The 16,268-nt window shown below is 43.0% G+C and overlaps 1 protein-coding gene across 5 annotated transcripts in view; it reads right to left on the reverse strand.

Moving 5' to 3' along the window:
- Window positions 1-827: 827 nt before the first annotated feature.
- Window positions 828-16,268, reverse strand: part of EPC1 (enhancer of polycomb homolog 1) — a 101,961-nt gene continuing 86,520 nt past the window's right edge. For 4 of the 5 annotated variants that reach the window (XM_040434268.1, XM_040434266.1, XM_040434267.1 and 1 more), the window contains 4 exons: window positions 9,627-9,742; window positions 3,318-3,459; window positions 2,857-3,235; window positions 828-1,110 (listed from right to left, as the gene is read on the reverse strand). In XM_040434268.1, the coding sequence (XP_040290202.1) occupies window positions 1,038-1,110; window positions 2,857-3,235; window positions 3,318-3,459; window positions 9,627-9,742 (710 nt within the window). In that variant the 3' untranslated portion in view covers window positions 828-1,037. Of the gene's footprint in view, window positions 1,111-2,856; window positions 3,236-3,317; window positions 3,460-9,210; window positions 9,349-9,626; window positions 9,743-16,268 lie in introns of those variants that run through there. The other variant, XR_005779320.1, reaches the window with a different exon arrangement.

A 16,268-nucleotide genomic window follows, 5' to 3' on the forward strand; every position in this document is an offset into this window, starting at 1 on the left:
TTATGTCCTTTTGTTTTCTTAAGAACAAGTAAAGAATGAAGTCTTTAACAATTACACCATAAAAAAATACAATTTTTTTTTAAAGTGTTTTTTTTTTCTTTAAAAAAAAAAAAAAAAAAAGGGCAGACAACATAAAAATAAAAAAAAACTCCAGTTGAATGGACTCCATTTGCATACTTGATTTAACACTTTTTTGGTGTAGGAGGAGATGGGGCAGGAGGGGAGGGGTGGGGGGCATTTGTAAAGCAGCAACAAAACCTTAGTGCCTGAAGTACCAGTAACCACCCACATGACGTACAGGTGAACGGGGAAAGGGAAGATTCAAGAGACTTCATTATTATCTTGTCACTTCTGATATTGGAACAGGAAGATCCGCATTAGTACATTCCCATTATTCAAAAAAAAACAAAAAACTGATGCCTTTTTTTCTTAAGATTCTGTATTATGTCACCATTTCTTCACATGATACAGAGAACTCAGGGACCCGGTGGGGAACCAAGTTATGTTATACCATTTACAAAATACCAAGGAGTCCACAGCTACCTAGCACATTTACTACAGCACAGGAACCAATGAAGGTACAGTGTACAAAAAACTGTAAACACGGCACAATAAATAGATAAAACAGCAGGTTCCGCACCATGCACATGATGTGATGACACTTCTCATCTCTATACAATCTCACACTCTTACTTTGTTGCAGTTTTTTGTATTCCCCATTTCCCCTCCCCCCCAGTGCAAAGCATCACAAATGAACAGTTCTGTATTCAAGTAACATATATACAAGGGTATTACAAATATGCAGTACTGTACAGATAATTGCTGTATTCATAATTTACAGATGTTTATTCTTTCCTATTAACAGTACAAAAAAAGAGAAAAGAAATCAAAGCATGAGAGATGTGCATTGCTGTTGAGTCCCCACAGCTGCCGAGGAAACGCAGTGTGCCGCTTCCCGTCATCCCTTGCATTCATAATGCTACTGATGCATAGCACCTAAACAAGTTCCCAAGGCTGCAGTCCCATTCCTGCCAAAACTACGTCACTTCCATAGCTACTGTGTTGTCTGCTATACTGTTCAATGCTGGCTTTTCTGTTTCATGGTTTTCCCTGTAAGACAAAAATAATAAATGAAATTATGTTTTTTATAAATTTCACAAATTAAATAATACACACACAAAAAAAAAACAAAAAAAAAAACGATGAAACTGGCGATACAGGCCAACATAAATGCAGCAGAAACAGCACATGTTGCGGATTAGGTGCAGTTTTTCCGTGTGAATTTTCAGGTAAGGAAAGGTGCAGCGTAATACAGTACCAGCAAAAGGAACTGAGATTCGACAAATCTTTGTACTCTGCTTATTTTTTACATTCAGGAATAGAACTGCCGTGCGGATTTTGAAATCTGTAGCACGTCAATTGTTTCTGTGCATTTCACCCTTTGAAATGTAAAAAGGTGAGATCGCTGCAAATCCCCGTCAAAATGCAGAGAATCTGTAAAAATGCACCTGTGCACAGGTATCCTTAGATTGCAAAGAGTTGCAGGCTAGAAACATAAAAAAACTAAACGCAAGTCTTTTGAAAACCCTTTCATTCTAGAGACCCTGCTCCCATCCCTGCTGTTTCTGGTAGAAAGTCTGTGGTCATGTAACTACTGCTGCCAATCACTGGGCTCAGTGTGCACTAGTACATGCCCAGGCTTCACTGTGGAGGCCACTCTTTGCCTGCAGCAGTCATATTACGACATATTCCAGGAACCAGAAACATCCGAGAAGAGAAACATGGAGCCGGAATGGAGGGGCTTAATTAGATTTTTCATTTTTAGCGGTTTCCTGCCAGTCACTAATTTATTTTTGGGAGCCTGAGAACTCCCTTATGGTCGTTTAGTGCTTATTATTACACTTTGGATAGTGTAAATGTATTCCTCAATACTGTATAATACAACACATTGGTTCCTAAAGTTTTATTTTTTTTTGGGGGGGTGAGAGACTCTATACCGATCAGTATGTTACAGGAGTGTAGGAGGAAACCTGGAGACCAGGAAATCTACAAGACCATGAGAAAACCACAAATATGAACTAGCCTCTTTCATAGTACTGCAAGGTCCAAATTGGTCTAGGGTCAGATTTGGGCCTTTTCCCCCCCCCCACTCATTTAGCTTGTGTTCCAGCTTGGTATTTCAGTTTCGCAATACCAAGGTCATCAATATCAGATCATTGGGGGATCGACTCCCAGCATCCCCACCAGTAAGTTGTTTGAGTGCTGTGTCCTCGGCATGCATCTACTGAACGTTATATCAGTAGTGCAGTGTAATTACAGCTTTTTGTCCCATGCACTTGAATGGAAGAGGAAGCTGCAATTACCCGGCATTATCACTACACCACTGTAGACAACATGCAGGTATAAACTGAAGAGGATGCAGCACTCGTGCGAGCCCCTTCAGACAGCCAATGATTGGCAGGAGTTGGAAGCCCAATGATCTGATCGTTTTGGGCTATCCTGAGGATATGCTGCTAGGTTCCATACAGAAGTCATTTTCCAAATGTTTTATTGAGTTAGTGCACAACCTCTACAAATTATAAGAAGCTTATTGAGCATGTAATTTATAACTCATATCCATGAAGTGCAGGTCAGAACCGCTTTCATCCATTTTTTATACCAAAATACAGTAAACTGTATCTTTAAGCAACCCTGCAGAGACAATGGCAAAGTCATGGCAAATGTTACGTCTGTTGCCATATTAAAGTTACGCTCTAACAAGAACAGTATGAACCTGTGATAAACGGACACCGAAGTTGATTGAAATTTACAAAACCACAGTTAATTATTTTCTGGCAAATGCTCAGCAATTCTTACCTCGGTACTCCATCCACAGAAGATGCTGCTGGAATCTTGGGTACCTGACAGTTCGCTGCTGCTGCTGCAGCGAGCTTTAAGGCAGATGGGGGAACAGCACTTAAAGTCCTGGGTAAATGGCGTGCATTGAGGGTGTTTATAGAGTTTACAGTGGCAACGGAGGAGGGTACAGTTAATCGGATGTTATTCCCAATCAGAACCTGAGTTGTTGCAGAATTGGCAGCAGTTACTTGGTGACTCAGAGTGCTGTGGGAAGTAGCAGTCTGTGTTATATTGGAAGGCTGTAGCAAGGCTGAACCAGTCGATGATGTTGATGATGAACTTGTGTGTACGAGTGCTGCAGGCGTATTACTACTGAGGTGTAAGCCCTTGTATACTCCTGTGAAGAAAGGGCAAACAGTGTAAGCAATTAGACACGTATGATACAACAACATTTTAAGACTTCAGCAATCGTGTCAAACCTGAGGCTTGAAGAATGCCATTTACTCCAATTCCAAGGACAACATCATCCTTCATTTTGATGGCCATCAGTTGTTCAGATGTTACCAATGCTGTGACTGCAAACTGAGCGCTCGCAGAGTCCAATGTCTTCGAAACAAAACCCTAATATAGAGAGAAAAAGATAAATGCCAAATTTTATAGACTAAAAAGGGGCACCACAAGTCTACAGAAAATTAGAAAAAAATTCTACTTCAACTTTCCCTAGTGGTTAAATGAAGTGGAGGGGGTCAAGGTCACTAACTTTAGGATCTAGCATAGAGGTGGTTAATAGTTTAGGTCAGCTCCTTTTAACCTTCGGGTCCATTCACACGTCCGTAGTGTATTGCAGATCTGCAAATTGCGGATCCGCAATACACCCAGCCAGCACCCCCATAGAACTGCCTATTCTTGTCCGTAATTGCGGACAAGAATAGTACATGTTCCACAGACCGGAAGATCAGGGGCGCGTTCCGAAAATGCGGAGAGCACTTAGTGTGCTCTCTGCATCCATTCCGTCCCCATAGAGAATGAATGGGTCCACACCCGTTCCACAATTTGCAGAACGGATGAGTTCCCATTATACGGACGTGTGAAGGGAGCCTTAGTGTGTCATCTGCCAAGCACTGAAAAAAAAAAAAAGCAATGGTGCATGTGGTCACCTCATTAAATGTATTCAAGTAAATGAGTCTCCTGTCGTTGCTCTGTAGTGTCCCGCTAATTTTTAGGTTTTTTGTTTTTATTCTCCATGATCATGAGCTTATACAAGTACAGGCACACAGCTGTACAGCACTCCTACTACAGACACAGCAGTGTAGTACGCACATTATACACACACAGCTCTGCAATACATACATTAGACACAGATAATATATATATATTATCTGAGGCTTGTTGCATACTTGTGTTTGCCAAATCAGCAGGCTGTTCCGGACGGGAAAAGCCTGCCAGAGACAACATTGCTGGACGCTGCCAGAATATCATCCAGCCCCATTAACTATAATGGGTACTGGTCCTGATCTGGCAAATATGCCGATAGACAGCATGACAAAATAAGCGGTTTTGGTCCGGCCGATTCCCGGCATTCTATTCTGGAACAGCCTGCCTGCTGTTAGAAACAGGCCTTACATATCCCATTATCTTTAATATAAAACTAATTTCTTGACACTTACAAGCACTGTACTGTCTTCTTGGTTTGGCCCTGCCCTCTTGTAACATTAAAGATCCTTCACTTGCAGTTTAAATCACAGCTTTTTGGTTCATTTACTGCAGCATTGAGACCTTCAAGATGGAGAGGGCTGTGCTTCTAACAGTCCCTTCCATGTGCTGAACGATCACACAGATCAGTGTCAGGCAGGGAGAGAGAAGTGTGCAGTCGCACAGCTCTCTCATTTATCCAGCAAAGTGCTGTATTAAAGGGACTCTGTCACCACTTTCTAACCCCCCCTTTTAAAAGTATTGTTATCTCCATGGCGCCCCTGTGATTACAAAGGTGTTGTTAGAAGATAAATTCGCCGTCTCCTTTTGATAAAAAGAGCTTTTATCTAACCTGTCAATCTTCTTGATAAGGTGCCCAGGGCGTTTCTGTTGGTCTCAAGCTGCCGCCCGCCGCCGCCGCTGTTGGTGCCCAGCTCCTCCCCTGATGCTTTCAGCGCCGCCTGAATATAATGAAATACGCCTCCGGCTCTCGCTCAGTGCCCCCTCCTTTTAAAAGATCCCGCGCGTGCGCACAGGCCTGTGCCTGATGCGCCCGTGCGGACATTTACAATCAGCCTCATTAAGCGAAGTGCGCATGCGCGCACTTCGCTCAATCTCCTCATCAGACGAGCACTGCAGCCGGCCGGGAACTGCGCCTAACAGACATTGGGGACATATCCTAGCGATATGCACCCAATGTCCCAAGGTTATACAACCCTTTTAAGGGCTCTTTCACACCTGCGTTCTTTTCTTCCGGCATAGAGTTCCGTCGTCGGGGCTCTATGCCGGAAGAATCCTGATCAGGATTATCCCCATGCATTCTGAATGGAGAGAAATCCGTTCAGGATGCATCAGGATGTCTTCAGTTCCGGAACGGAACGTTTTTTGGCCGGAGAAAATACCGCAGCATGCTGCGCTTTTTGCTCCGGCCAAAAATCCTGAAGACTTGCCGCAAGGCCGGATCCAGAATTAATGCCCATTGAAAGGCATTGATCCGGATCCGGCCTTAAGCTAAACATCGTTTCGGCGCATTGCCGGATCCGACGTTTAGCTTTTTCTGAATGGTTACCATGGCTGCCGGGACGCTAAAGTCCTGGCAGCCATGGTAAAGTGGAGCGGGGAGCGGGGGAGCAGCATACTTACCGTCCGTGCGGCTCCCGGGGCGCTCCAGAGTGACGTCAGGGTGCCCCAAGCGCATGGATCACATCATCCATGCGCATGGGGCGCTGTGACGTCATTCTGGAGCGCCCCGGGAGCCGCACGGACTGTAAGTATACCGCTCCCCCGCTCCTACTATGGCAACCAGGACTTTAATAGCGTCCTGGCTGCCATAGTAACACTGAAAGCATTTTGAAGACGGATCCGTCTTCAAATGCTTTCAGTACACTTGCGTTTTTCCGGATCCGGCGTGTAATTCCTGCAAGTGGAGTACACGCCGGATCCGGACAACGCAAGTGTGAAAGAGGCCTAAGGGAGCAGTCAGGGAGGTCTGGCACTGCAGTACCAGCCTGACTGTGGCCTATAAGACGCAGGCACTTTTTAGCAGGATTTTTTCTTGCTAAAGGGAGAGTCTTAAAATACAGTACTTGAGCATATTCATAAAAAAGACAAAAATGAACTACTACTGAAAATATGAAAGCAACTAACGCAATAAATATGAACCTCAACATTAAAAGGGAATCCATTACTATACAGGGCTGCTGAGAACTACAAACCTCTGCATCATGCCCTTCCTTCCACTTTTGCTGTCATTTCACCAAGATCCTACACTGCTGCGCCTCTTAAGCCAGAAGATCATCAGCAGCTTCCCAATTTTAGTTTGCACACTTGCTTTTCTTTGAGGTGAATGTCAACATTTTTATTAATTTTTAGGTCTAAACACTTTTTTTTAAAGGGGTTCTGCACTTTGTTTAAACTGATGATCTATCCTCTGGATAGATCTTCAGCATCTGATCGGCGGGGGTCCGACACCCGGGACCCCCGCCGATCAGCTGTTTGAGAAGGCAGCGGCGCTCCAGGAGCGCTGCGACCTTCTCACTGTTTACTGCTGGCCGAGTGACATCACGACTTGTATCAACTGGCCTGGGCGGGGCTAAGCTCCATTCAAGGGAACGGAGCTTAGTCGCGCCCAGGCCAGGGATACTAGTCGTGACGTCACTTGGCCTGCTGTAAACAGTGAGAAGGCCCCCCCCGTCGCTGCTGGAGCACAGCTGCCTTCTCAAACAGCTGATCGGCAGGGGTCCCGGGTGTCAACCCTCGCCGATCAGATGCTGATGATCTATCCAGTTTAAACAAAGTGCAGAACCCCTTTAAATAGGTCTATGCAAGGGATCTGAAACTCTGTATCAAGAGCTAAAGACAGGGTTAAATAATACGACATTACAAGGGTGAGCTTATTAGGTACTGTTTTATTATTAACTCCCCTCTAGTGCAGTCTGGAGAAGAACAAATAAGAGGGCTGGAGCTCCATATCGGAAAAATGGAGCTCTAAGCACTATAATGTGTATGAGAGTGGTGGATCTACAAATGAAATTGAAAACTGAATGGTGCTCAAGAGCAGACATCTACTTTAGGGGTTTGGCCACATGGGGGTTTTCATCAGGAGCAGCAAAGTGGATGAGCTTTAAACATTCAAGCGCTGTGAAAACAAATCTGCAGAACTTGACCTGCAGTATAGAAATTAATTCAACCAGTTTTCACCCTTGCAATGCATAGGGTGAAATATGCGACAAGATATTCTGCCCCATGTGGCTGTACCCCAAGGGTATCTATAAAGAAAATCTGTCTAGCAATATATCTGCTTGAAATGCAGTTCCATAAACACAGGGCTGTATATAGATAATGCCTACAATACTGGTGGGAAGTGATGGATAGATAGAAACTAAAGAGGCAAGGGGGCGTCAAGGCTATCAAACAATCCAGCAGATACAGAATACCAAATCTGCCAGAGGACGAATGTAAATCCTCCTTTGCCTCAAATAATATTGCAAATTATTTAATGAAAGCTTCTCTTTAAAGAAAAAAAAAAAAAAAAAAAAAAAAACACAACAACTTGTCACAAAATTGGTGGCAGCTGGTTCAGAGTGGGCAAACCAGTCATGTTAAATTTGGAAAAACCCTCCCAAAAATGTCACTTTTTTATTGTAGATTTTTAATGTGTGTCTGCAGTAAATCCTTTTGGCGCACAACTTAGGGGACACGATTGCATTTTTAACCCCTTAGAGACATAATTCATTTTAACCTTAAAGGACCAATATTTTCCCCTTTTGTGTTCCAGCAGGTAAAACTTTAAATTTTTTCTTCTAAAAAAATGTTTGTTTTGCGGGAATAGTCGTAGGTTTTTTAAGAACCATTTTGGGGTATATATAGTGAATTAAATAACTTTTTATTTAAAATAAAACTGCAGTTTTTACATTATTTTGTGGAATTTATTTATGGCGTTCACCTAGTGGTAAAAGTAACATAACTTTATTATTTGGGTGATGATAATACCACTATAATATTATTTATATATATATATCTCCTTTTCTCCTGCAGCCTTTCAGCTCTGTAAATGCTCCCCCTCCAGACTGCTTTAGCTGCTCATATCTCTGGTTTGGTACCATCTAGATCACGGATAGAAATCGGGATGCAGTGAATAAGCGTTTTGCACGCACGTGAGAAAAATCGGCATGCTTGGTACCCAAACCCGAAACTCTACACAGAAGTTTGGGTTTGGGTTAGGTGTTGTGTAGATTTTATTATTTTCCCTTATAACATAGTGATGGGAGGGGTTAAAAAAATAAAAATAAAAAATTTAACTCCCCTTAATCCACTTGTTCGCGCAGCGCGGCTTCTCTTCTTTCTTCTTCTTTGAGGAAAAGGACCTATAGTGACGTTACTGCGCCCATCACATGATCCATCACCATGTGACGGACCATGTGATGAGCGCAGTGACGTTTCCATAGGTCCTTTTCCTCAAAGAAGAAGAAAGAAGAGAAGCCGCGCTGCGCGAACAAGTGGATTAAGGGGAGTTAAATTTTTTATTTTTATTTTTTTAACCCCTCCCATAACTATTTTACTAAGCATTCTGAATTAAGAATGCTATTATTTTCCCTTATAAACATGTTATAAAAGGGAAAATAATAATGATCGGGTCCCCATCCGGATAGTCTCCTAGCAACCATACGTGAAAATCGCACCACATCTGCACTTGCTTGCGATTTTCACACAGCCCCATTCACTTCTATGGGGCCTGTGTTGCGTGAAAAACACACAAAATACAGCATGCTGCGATTTTCACACAACGCACAAGTGATGCGTGAAAATCACCACTCATGTGCACAGCCCCATAGAAATGAATGGGTCCGGATTCAGTGCGGGTGCAATGCGTTCACCTCACGCATTGCACCCACGCGGAAATCTCGCGCCGGGGGAAAGAGGCCTTAAAGTAAAAGCAGGTTTTACCTGACTCAATTTCTAACAGTGATATCTCCTCTGTTGCTTGGACTAATGCGGTCATCCTGAAACGCCAGCTTTCAAACAAGACCAGTTCCATGCCTCTAACTGCTACAATTCAGGAGATATCAGCAGCTAAAGCAGTCCTCCCCCTTCCACTTCAGTTAAGCACTTCTCCCACAGCCGAGGCTGAGCTCCGGCAGAACAGTTAGGTGGTTAAAAACAAAAGATCAGATAAGTCACCGATCCCGTGCTGCTGCTGTTCAGTCACTGCCCAAGTTCCGTCTGCTCTCGTCACGAAATGAAGGAAATGCCCTCTCAGCCAATTCCTGGCCACAGCAGTAACTCACTTCATACGCCGATTGTCCGAGCCTGTATTTCCTGCATGTCAAGGAGGGAGAAGGAAGTATAAAGCAGCAGGGACCTAAGCAGCGATTGAACAGAAGCAGCAGGGGATCTTTTAGGTACCACTGTTAAAATTTCTCATGTTGGAAAATCCCTTTAATCCTGCTATGTGACAAATGCTGTACATTATAACTGTAGGAATGCAAAAAACAAAAAAATTCTTTGGGTTCTCAAGTGGTAAAAAAAAAAAAAAAGTGAGGGAGGCACAAACAAATTTGTAGACTATATCAGTATATTGAAGAGTGTGGCATTACCTGTGATGTGTTGGCAGATGAGTTATTTGCCTGCTGTTGATGGATTTGAGCAAGTTGCTGTTTCTGCATTAGTGCCAGTTGTTGTTGATGTTGCTGGTATTGTTCGGCTGTAAATACTGAAAATGAAAGTCGTATGCATTAGAGTATGACAGGAAAATTAGCTTTATTCTTCTTTCCTTAACCAGAACAAGAGTCTATTAGTCTTAGAAGTCAATTATATGATCGCAACCCTTAAAACAAATAGGATATTGAATGACACTGACATGACCGTAAGTAAGGTACTTGCTCCTTCTTTGTGCCAAAATCAAGCAGAAGTAGGAAAATCTTTCCCGAAACCAAGGAGTGCAAGACCATCTCAGGGCAGCACACACACACACACACTTTGGGGGAGATTTAACAAGACCAGTTCTTTCTGCACTGGTCTTGGTATCTCCTGCGCTGACGTCAAGAACGGATCTGGTTGTATTAGGTCTTCTATAGCCATGATGGATCAGTCATGAACACCATTGAAAATCAATGAGGGACGGACCCGTTTTCTATTGTGTCAGAGAAAACGGATCCATCCCCATTGACTTACATTGTGTGTTAGGACGGATCGGTCTTGCTACGCACCACATCGCGGACACAAAAATGCTGCTTGGAGTGTTTTTCTGTCCGCGATGGGGCCGCATCCAAACGTAACGGAATGCATTTTGATGCACTCTGTTTCATTCAGTTCAGTTTTGTCCCCATTGACAATGAATGGGGACTAAACTGAAGCGTTTTCTTCCGCTATTGAGATCCTATGACGGATCTCAATAGCGGAATTAAAAATGCAGATTTGAAAGTAGCCTTACAGCAGCTCTGAGCTGCCATAGATTTCTGGCTTTATTGCAAATGAATATAAATTTATCTTGGATGTTGGCCACGCTCCTTTTCTGTCCTTTATTTTGGAAAAGTGGCAAGGGTGAAAGTGGCAAAAAAAAAAGAAAAAAAAAAGAAGAGGCACCTGCGTCTTATTTAAAAAGTCAAACACAGCATGCAACTTTTGAAAGCCATTTTTCTGGCGCAATTTCCCTAGCATTGCAAAGCGGTTTTCATTTGATGAATGCAACAAGCATGCTGGTGACTGAATCAGCTAAATAACCTTTTACTCAATGCGCTGTATAATCGATATGCTGCGCCTGCTTCCTGCATATCTGTCCAAGCAGTAGTAGGAGAAAAAACAAAAACAAAAAAAAACACTAAACTAAAATAATGGTTGTACTTCTAGCCACAGTTGCCACACCGCAGAAAAGATACTGACACTTATGTAACAGTAGTTTCACACCTGTGTGAAAATTATCCGGCAGAGTTCATTATATCCGGCCCAGTCAGAGCACCGCCAAACCCCATTGACTATAATGGGACTCGGCGTGGATCAAGCCAGTTCACTGCAGGGTAGATGCTGCTCACACACTCAGTGACAATTATTTAAGTAAAATGTAGGTCTAATAAAGATAGGAATACTCTCTAATGCTGATACTGAAGCATCTTCAAGATTAAGGCTCCATTCACACGTTCGCAATTCCGTTCCGCATTTTGCGGACCCATTCATTTCTATGGGGCCGCACTTCCGATCCCGAAAAAAATAGAACAGGTCTTCTTCTTGTCCGCAAGTTGCGGACAAGAATGGGCATTTTCTATTAAGTGCCGGCGATGTGCGGTCCGCAAAATGCAGAATGCACATTGCCGGTGTCAGTGTTTTGCGGATCCGCAAAACACACACAGATGTGTGAATGGACCCTAAAAGGGGTTTTCAGAATTGTTAGAAAATTTGCACAAACAAATGCTATAAAATAAAACGTAATCCATGGATAACTCCCCTTTGTGCCAGTCTGTGTTTACTTGGCTGCAGCGGAGTGACACACAGGACCACGGCTCGTTACATGTGTGGGTCAGAAGTCTTTAAAGCCTTGCAACAGTCAATACATTTATTTCAATGCGCCCAACAATACTGAATCTATATGTCACTGTATACACTGAACCTCCTTACTAAAGCCTAATTTACACAGGGCAACAATCAGACAAACAACCATTCATTCCCGATCAGCTCTCGGTGAGGATATGAGTACAGTACAATAGACCCACCACAGGAGCAGACTGTATCATGAAACACTAGTCACTCATTTCCTGGATTGTGTGAATCAGCCCTAAAACTAACTAAACAAAAACTAGAACAGGGCACGACCCTACTCACAAAATAAGAGGAGTTTTGGAAAAAGAGTGGCATTACGGCATGAATGCGTGTCGGTATCTCAAATTACTAAGGGGGCTGTTATTTTACATTGTTGCGGTAACCAGGCTGAGTGTTTCCTCAGTTTCCCCATTATATTGTCGTACATCTAGTTACAGCGCTGAACGTGGTCATTACTGCGGCCTGCTAGGATGGTGGACACATTTAGTAGAGACCACATATTAGCCAAAGGAAGGATAATACACATTTAAAGCCTATGGACACCTTTGTCATAGAAACATTATTCTTTCAGGTTAGGGGTTAACCTTGTATTTCAGGCTGCAATCTTCACGCCTTTCCTCATTTTTAAACCCTGATACTCCATTTGCAACCTGCCCCTAGTTTCAGACTTCTCTCATGTGGTTGTGTCCCATTCAGTACTGGAGATCTTGCCTCGGGTTAATGAGTCTATAGTCGTGGCCAAAAGTTTTGAGAATGACAAAAATATTAGTTTTCACAAAGTTTGCTGCTAAACTGCATTTATATCTTTGTTTCAGTTGTTTCTGTGATGTAGTGAAATATAATTACACGCACTTCATACGTTTCAAAGGCTTTTATCGACAATTACATGACATTTATGCAAAGAGTCAGTATTTGCAGTGTTGGCCCTTCTTTTTAGGACCTCTGCAATTCGACTGGGCATGCTCTCAATCAACTTCTGGGCCAATTCCTGGCTGATAGCAACCCATTCTTTCATAATCACTTCTTGGAGTTTGTCAGAATTAGTGGGTTTTTGTTTGTCCACCCGCCTCTTGAGGATTGACCACAAGTTCTTAATGGGATTAAGATCTGGGGAGTTTACAGGCCATGGACCCAAAATGTCAACGTTTTGGTCCCCGAGCCACTTAGTTATCACTTTTGCCTTATGGCACGGTGCTCCATCGTGCTGGAAAATGCATTGTTCTTCACCAAACTGCTGTTGGATTGTTGGAAGAAGTTGCTGTTGGAGGGTGTTTTGGTACCATTCTTTATTCATGGCTGTGTTTTTGGGCAAAATTGTGAGTGAGCCCACTCCCTTGGATGAGAAGCAACCCCACACATGAATGGTCTCAGGATGCTTTACTGTTGGCATGACACAGGACTGATGGTAGCGCTCACCTTTTCTTCTGCGGACAAGCCTTTTTCCAGATGCCCCAAACAATCGGAAAGTGGCTTCATCAGAGAATATGACTTTTCCCCAGTCCTCAGCAGTCCATTCACCAAACTTTCTGCAGAAGATCAATCTCTCCCTGATGTTTTTTTTGGAGAGAAGTGGCTTCTTTGCTGCCCTTCTTGACACCAGGCCATCTTCCAAAAGTCTTCGCCTCACTGTGCGTGCAGATGCGCTCACACCTGCCTGCTGCCATTCCTGAGCAAGCTCTGCACTGGTGGCACTCCGATCCCGCAGCTGAATCCTCTTTAGGAGACGATCCTGGCGCTTGCTGGACTCTCTTGGACGCCCTGAAGCCTTCTTAACAAGAATTGAACCTCTTTCCTTGAAGTTCTTGATGATCCTATAAATTGTTGATTGAGGTGGAATCTTAGTAGCCCCAATATCCTTGCCTGTGAAGCCATTTTTATGCAACGCAATGATGGCTGCACGCGCTTCTTTGCAGGTCACCATGGTTAACAATGGAAGAACAATGATTTCAAGCATCACCCTCCTTTTAACATGTCAAGTCTGTCATTTTAACCCAATCAGCCTGACATAATGATCTCCAGCCTTGTGCTCGTCAACATTCTCACCTGAGTTAACAAGACGATTACTGAAATGATCTCAGCAGGTCCTTTAATGACAGCAATGAAATGCAGTGGAAAGGTTTTTTTGGGATTAAGTTAATTTTCATGGCAAAGAAGGACTATGCAATTCATCTGATCACTCTTCATAACATTCTGGAGTATATGCAAATTGCTATTATAAAAACTTAAGCAGCAACTTTTCCAATTTCCAATATTTATGTAATTCTCAAAACTTTTGGCCACGACTGTATGTGACTTTCTCCCTACCCCAGGGGACTCTGGGGACAGGGGACACTGCTGTGGGTCCTCTCCTGACTTTCTACATTTGCATATGATACATGGATCAAATACAGTTTGAGTTTTTAAATTCTCCCAGGATGTCTATGGCAGGGATGCCCAGCCTGTGGTCCTCCAGCTGTTGCAAAACTACAACTCTCAACAGGCCCCGATAGCTGTAGGCTGCCCGGGCATGCTGGGAGTAGTAGTTTTTTTCAAGAGCTGGAGGGCCACAGGTTGGGCATCCCTGGTCTATGGGATAAAAACTGTACCCAGTACGGATGTATTGGCATGTTTTTTTTTTTTTTTTCAATAGACAAAAAAAGGAATCTGTAATATGGCAGATTAGTTGTAGGAATTTCTGTGCCTTGCTACTAAAACATCTTTCAGATATATGAAATTTCCCCAAAAATCAGCTGCAATGTCTTGGATCTGCAGGAGAATAAGCACCTACTGTCAATCAATGAGGCTAATCCTCAATATTCCACCTTAAGTACTGTAACTCATTTGCAGGGTGGCTAACTGTTGACGTGCCACTGAAATTCACATGCACTGAAATCAGGGGGGTCCTCCCTGCTGGCCTCTAAAACACGGTGCTAGCCTGGAGCAGAGTGCTGTCCACACCTATAAGAGGAACACTAGCACACCAGTAAAATTAGCAAGACATTATTACTGATTATTATTTAGAAAGTTGCTTAATTATGCATTTAGGAAACAAATGAACAAAGGGGAAAAAAAAAAAATTATAATCTGCCAAAATGTCCATAGCGTATAAAACCACAACATTTTGGAAAGTAAAATATTTATCCAAAAATGGAAATTTGTCCTTTCCCAGTTCTGGCTTCTGATTCGTTTCCCTGTATTCTTCAGAATCACAGTACGCACAGCTTTGCCAAGAGGAATAAGTCAGCAACAAAAACCTTTCAAACCCTCGTACTGCCTTGTAACAGGCAGGGTTCTTGCTACAAACGTGAGCTTTATAAATGTTACAGAGTCCCTGTACTTTCACACAATTTCATTTAATAGAGAATGGTGTAACTAGCAAATTTCTAAATCACTTAATTTAAAAAAAAAAATTATCTGTCTGTATCCAACTGAAAAAAAAAAAAAAAAAAAAAAAAAAAAGCTGTAAAGTCATGGCCACTAGGGGAATCACTTCTACCTAATTTGCCGTCCACCGCTTGTTGTCAGAAGATGGCTCACAGTTAATGGGGGCATGTTAGAGCTAGCTGAGATTATAAGGGCTCATGCACACGGCCCGCATACAGAGGGTCCACAATACACGGGCACCGGCCGCATCACTTGAATGGGTCCGCAATCTGGGAGATGTGGAGGCACGAATCGGAAGCACTATGGAATGCTTCCATGGGGTTTCTCTCCGTGCCTCCGAACTGCAAAAAAAAATAGAATATGTTCAATTTTTTGTGGTGCGGATAGATCACGGACCCATTCAAGTTGAACAGATCTGTCGAGGCAGCTGCATAGATAGTGCCCATGCATTGGGAACCGCAAATTGCGGTCCCAATGCACGGAACGGCCAAGCAACAGCGGAAATGTGATTTCCCCCTCCTTGCCTGTTCTGTGAGATCCAGAGCTGAAAACAAGCAGTGGGAAGTAAGAGAAAGGAGGTCACAGGAATACAGTGCTGGAAGATTGCACAAAAGGGAGATGCCCCCAGCTTCTATAGCTGTGCATCTGAAAACAGGAGACAACATGGCTGAGAAAGACTTTAGAAAAGCCCAAAAAACACCTGACCCACAATTCTCCCAGCGCCTCATAAAACGCTAGTCTTTCATAAATGAACCCCTTTGACTGTTCAAAAAATGTCCATCTCTGTAACAGAAAGGCAACTCCATCTACAACATAGTGAGAATTCAACTTGCACACAGTTTTGGACAATTGTGTGTTCACTTCATCACTGCCCAGTATGGGCCATGTTACAGTACAGTCTGCCCTTGGGCAGAACGTTCCTGCCTGATGTCATGAATATTCATAGTTTGACGCCTTTTCCGTGTTTCTCTTATGAGTCACTTATGGGAAAATCATTCTCAAAAAACTAAAATAATTGCAGAGATGTGACTGATATGCAGATGTGCATGATCAGAATGGGAGTGGGGTGTTAAAATGAGGACCCGTCCGTTTTAGTAACTATTTCATTCAACAAACATTTTTGAATCATCTTTTCTTGAAACTCTGTTGTGCCAAACCGCTGTTATTCCTTCTAGACATTTATGAAGTGACAAGTTTGTTACCGTTGTGGGTACGTCCCAGCACAGACTAGTAGTTATTGCCAGAAAAATTATCTTTCAAGGACAGCACCAATGTCCCTCCTTCTGGAAGCCTCACGGTCACCAGCAGTTAGACTCTTTCCCGCTGTCAAATTTATTATTCAC

This window comes from Bufo bufo, chromosome 5 (genome assembly GCF_905171765.1).
Source record: "Bufo bufo chromosome 5, aBufBuf1.1, whole genome shotgun sequence".
Lineage (NCBI taxonomy): Eukaryota > Metazoa > Chordata > Amphibia > Anura > Bufonidae > Bufo > Bufo bufo.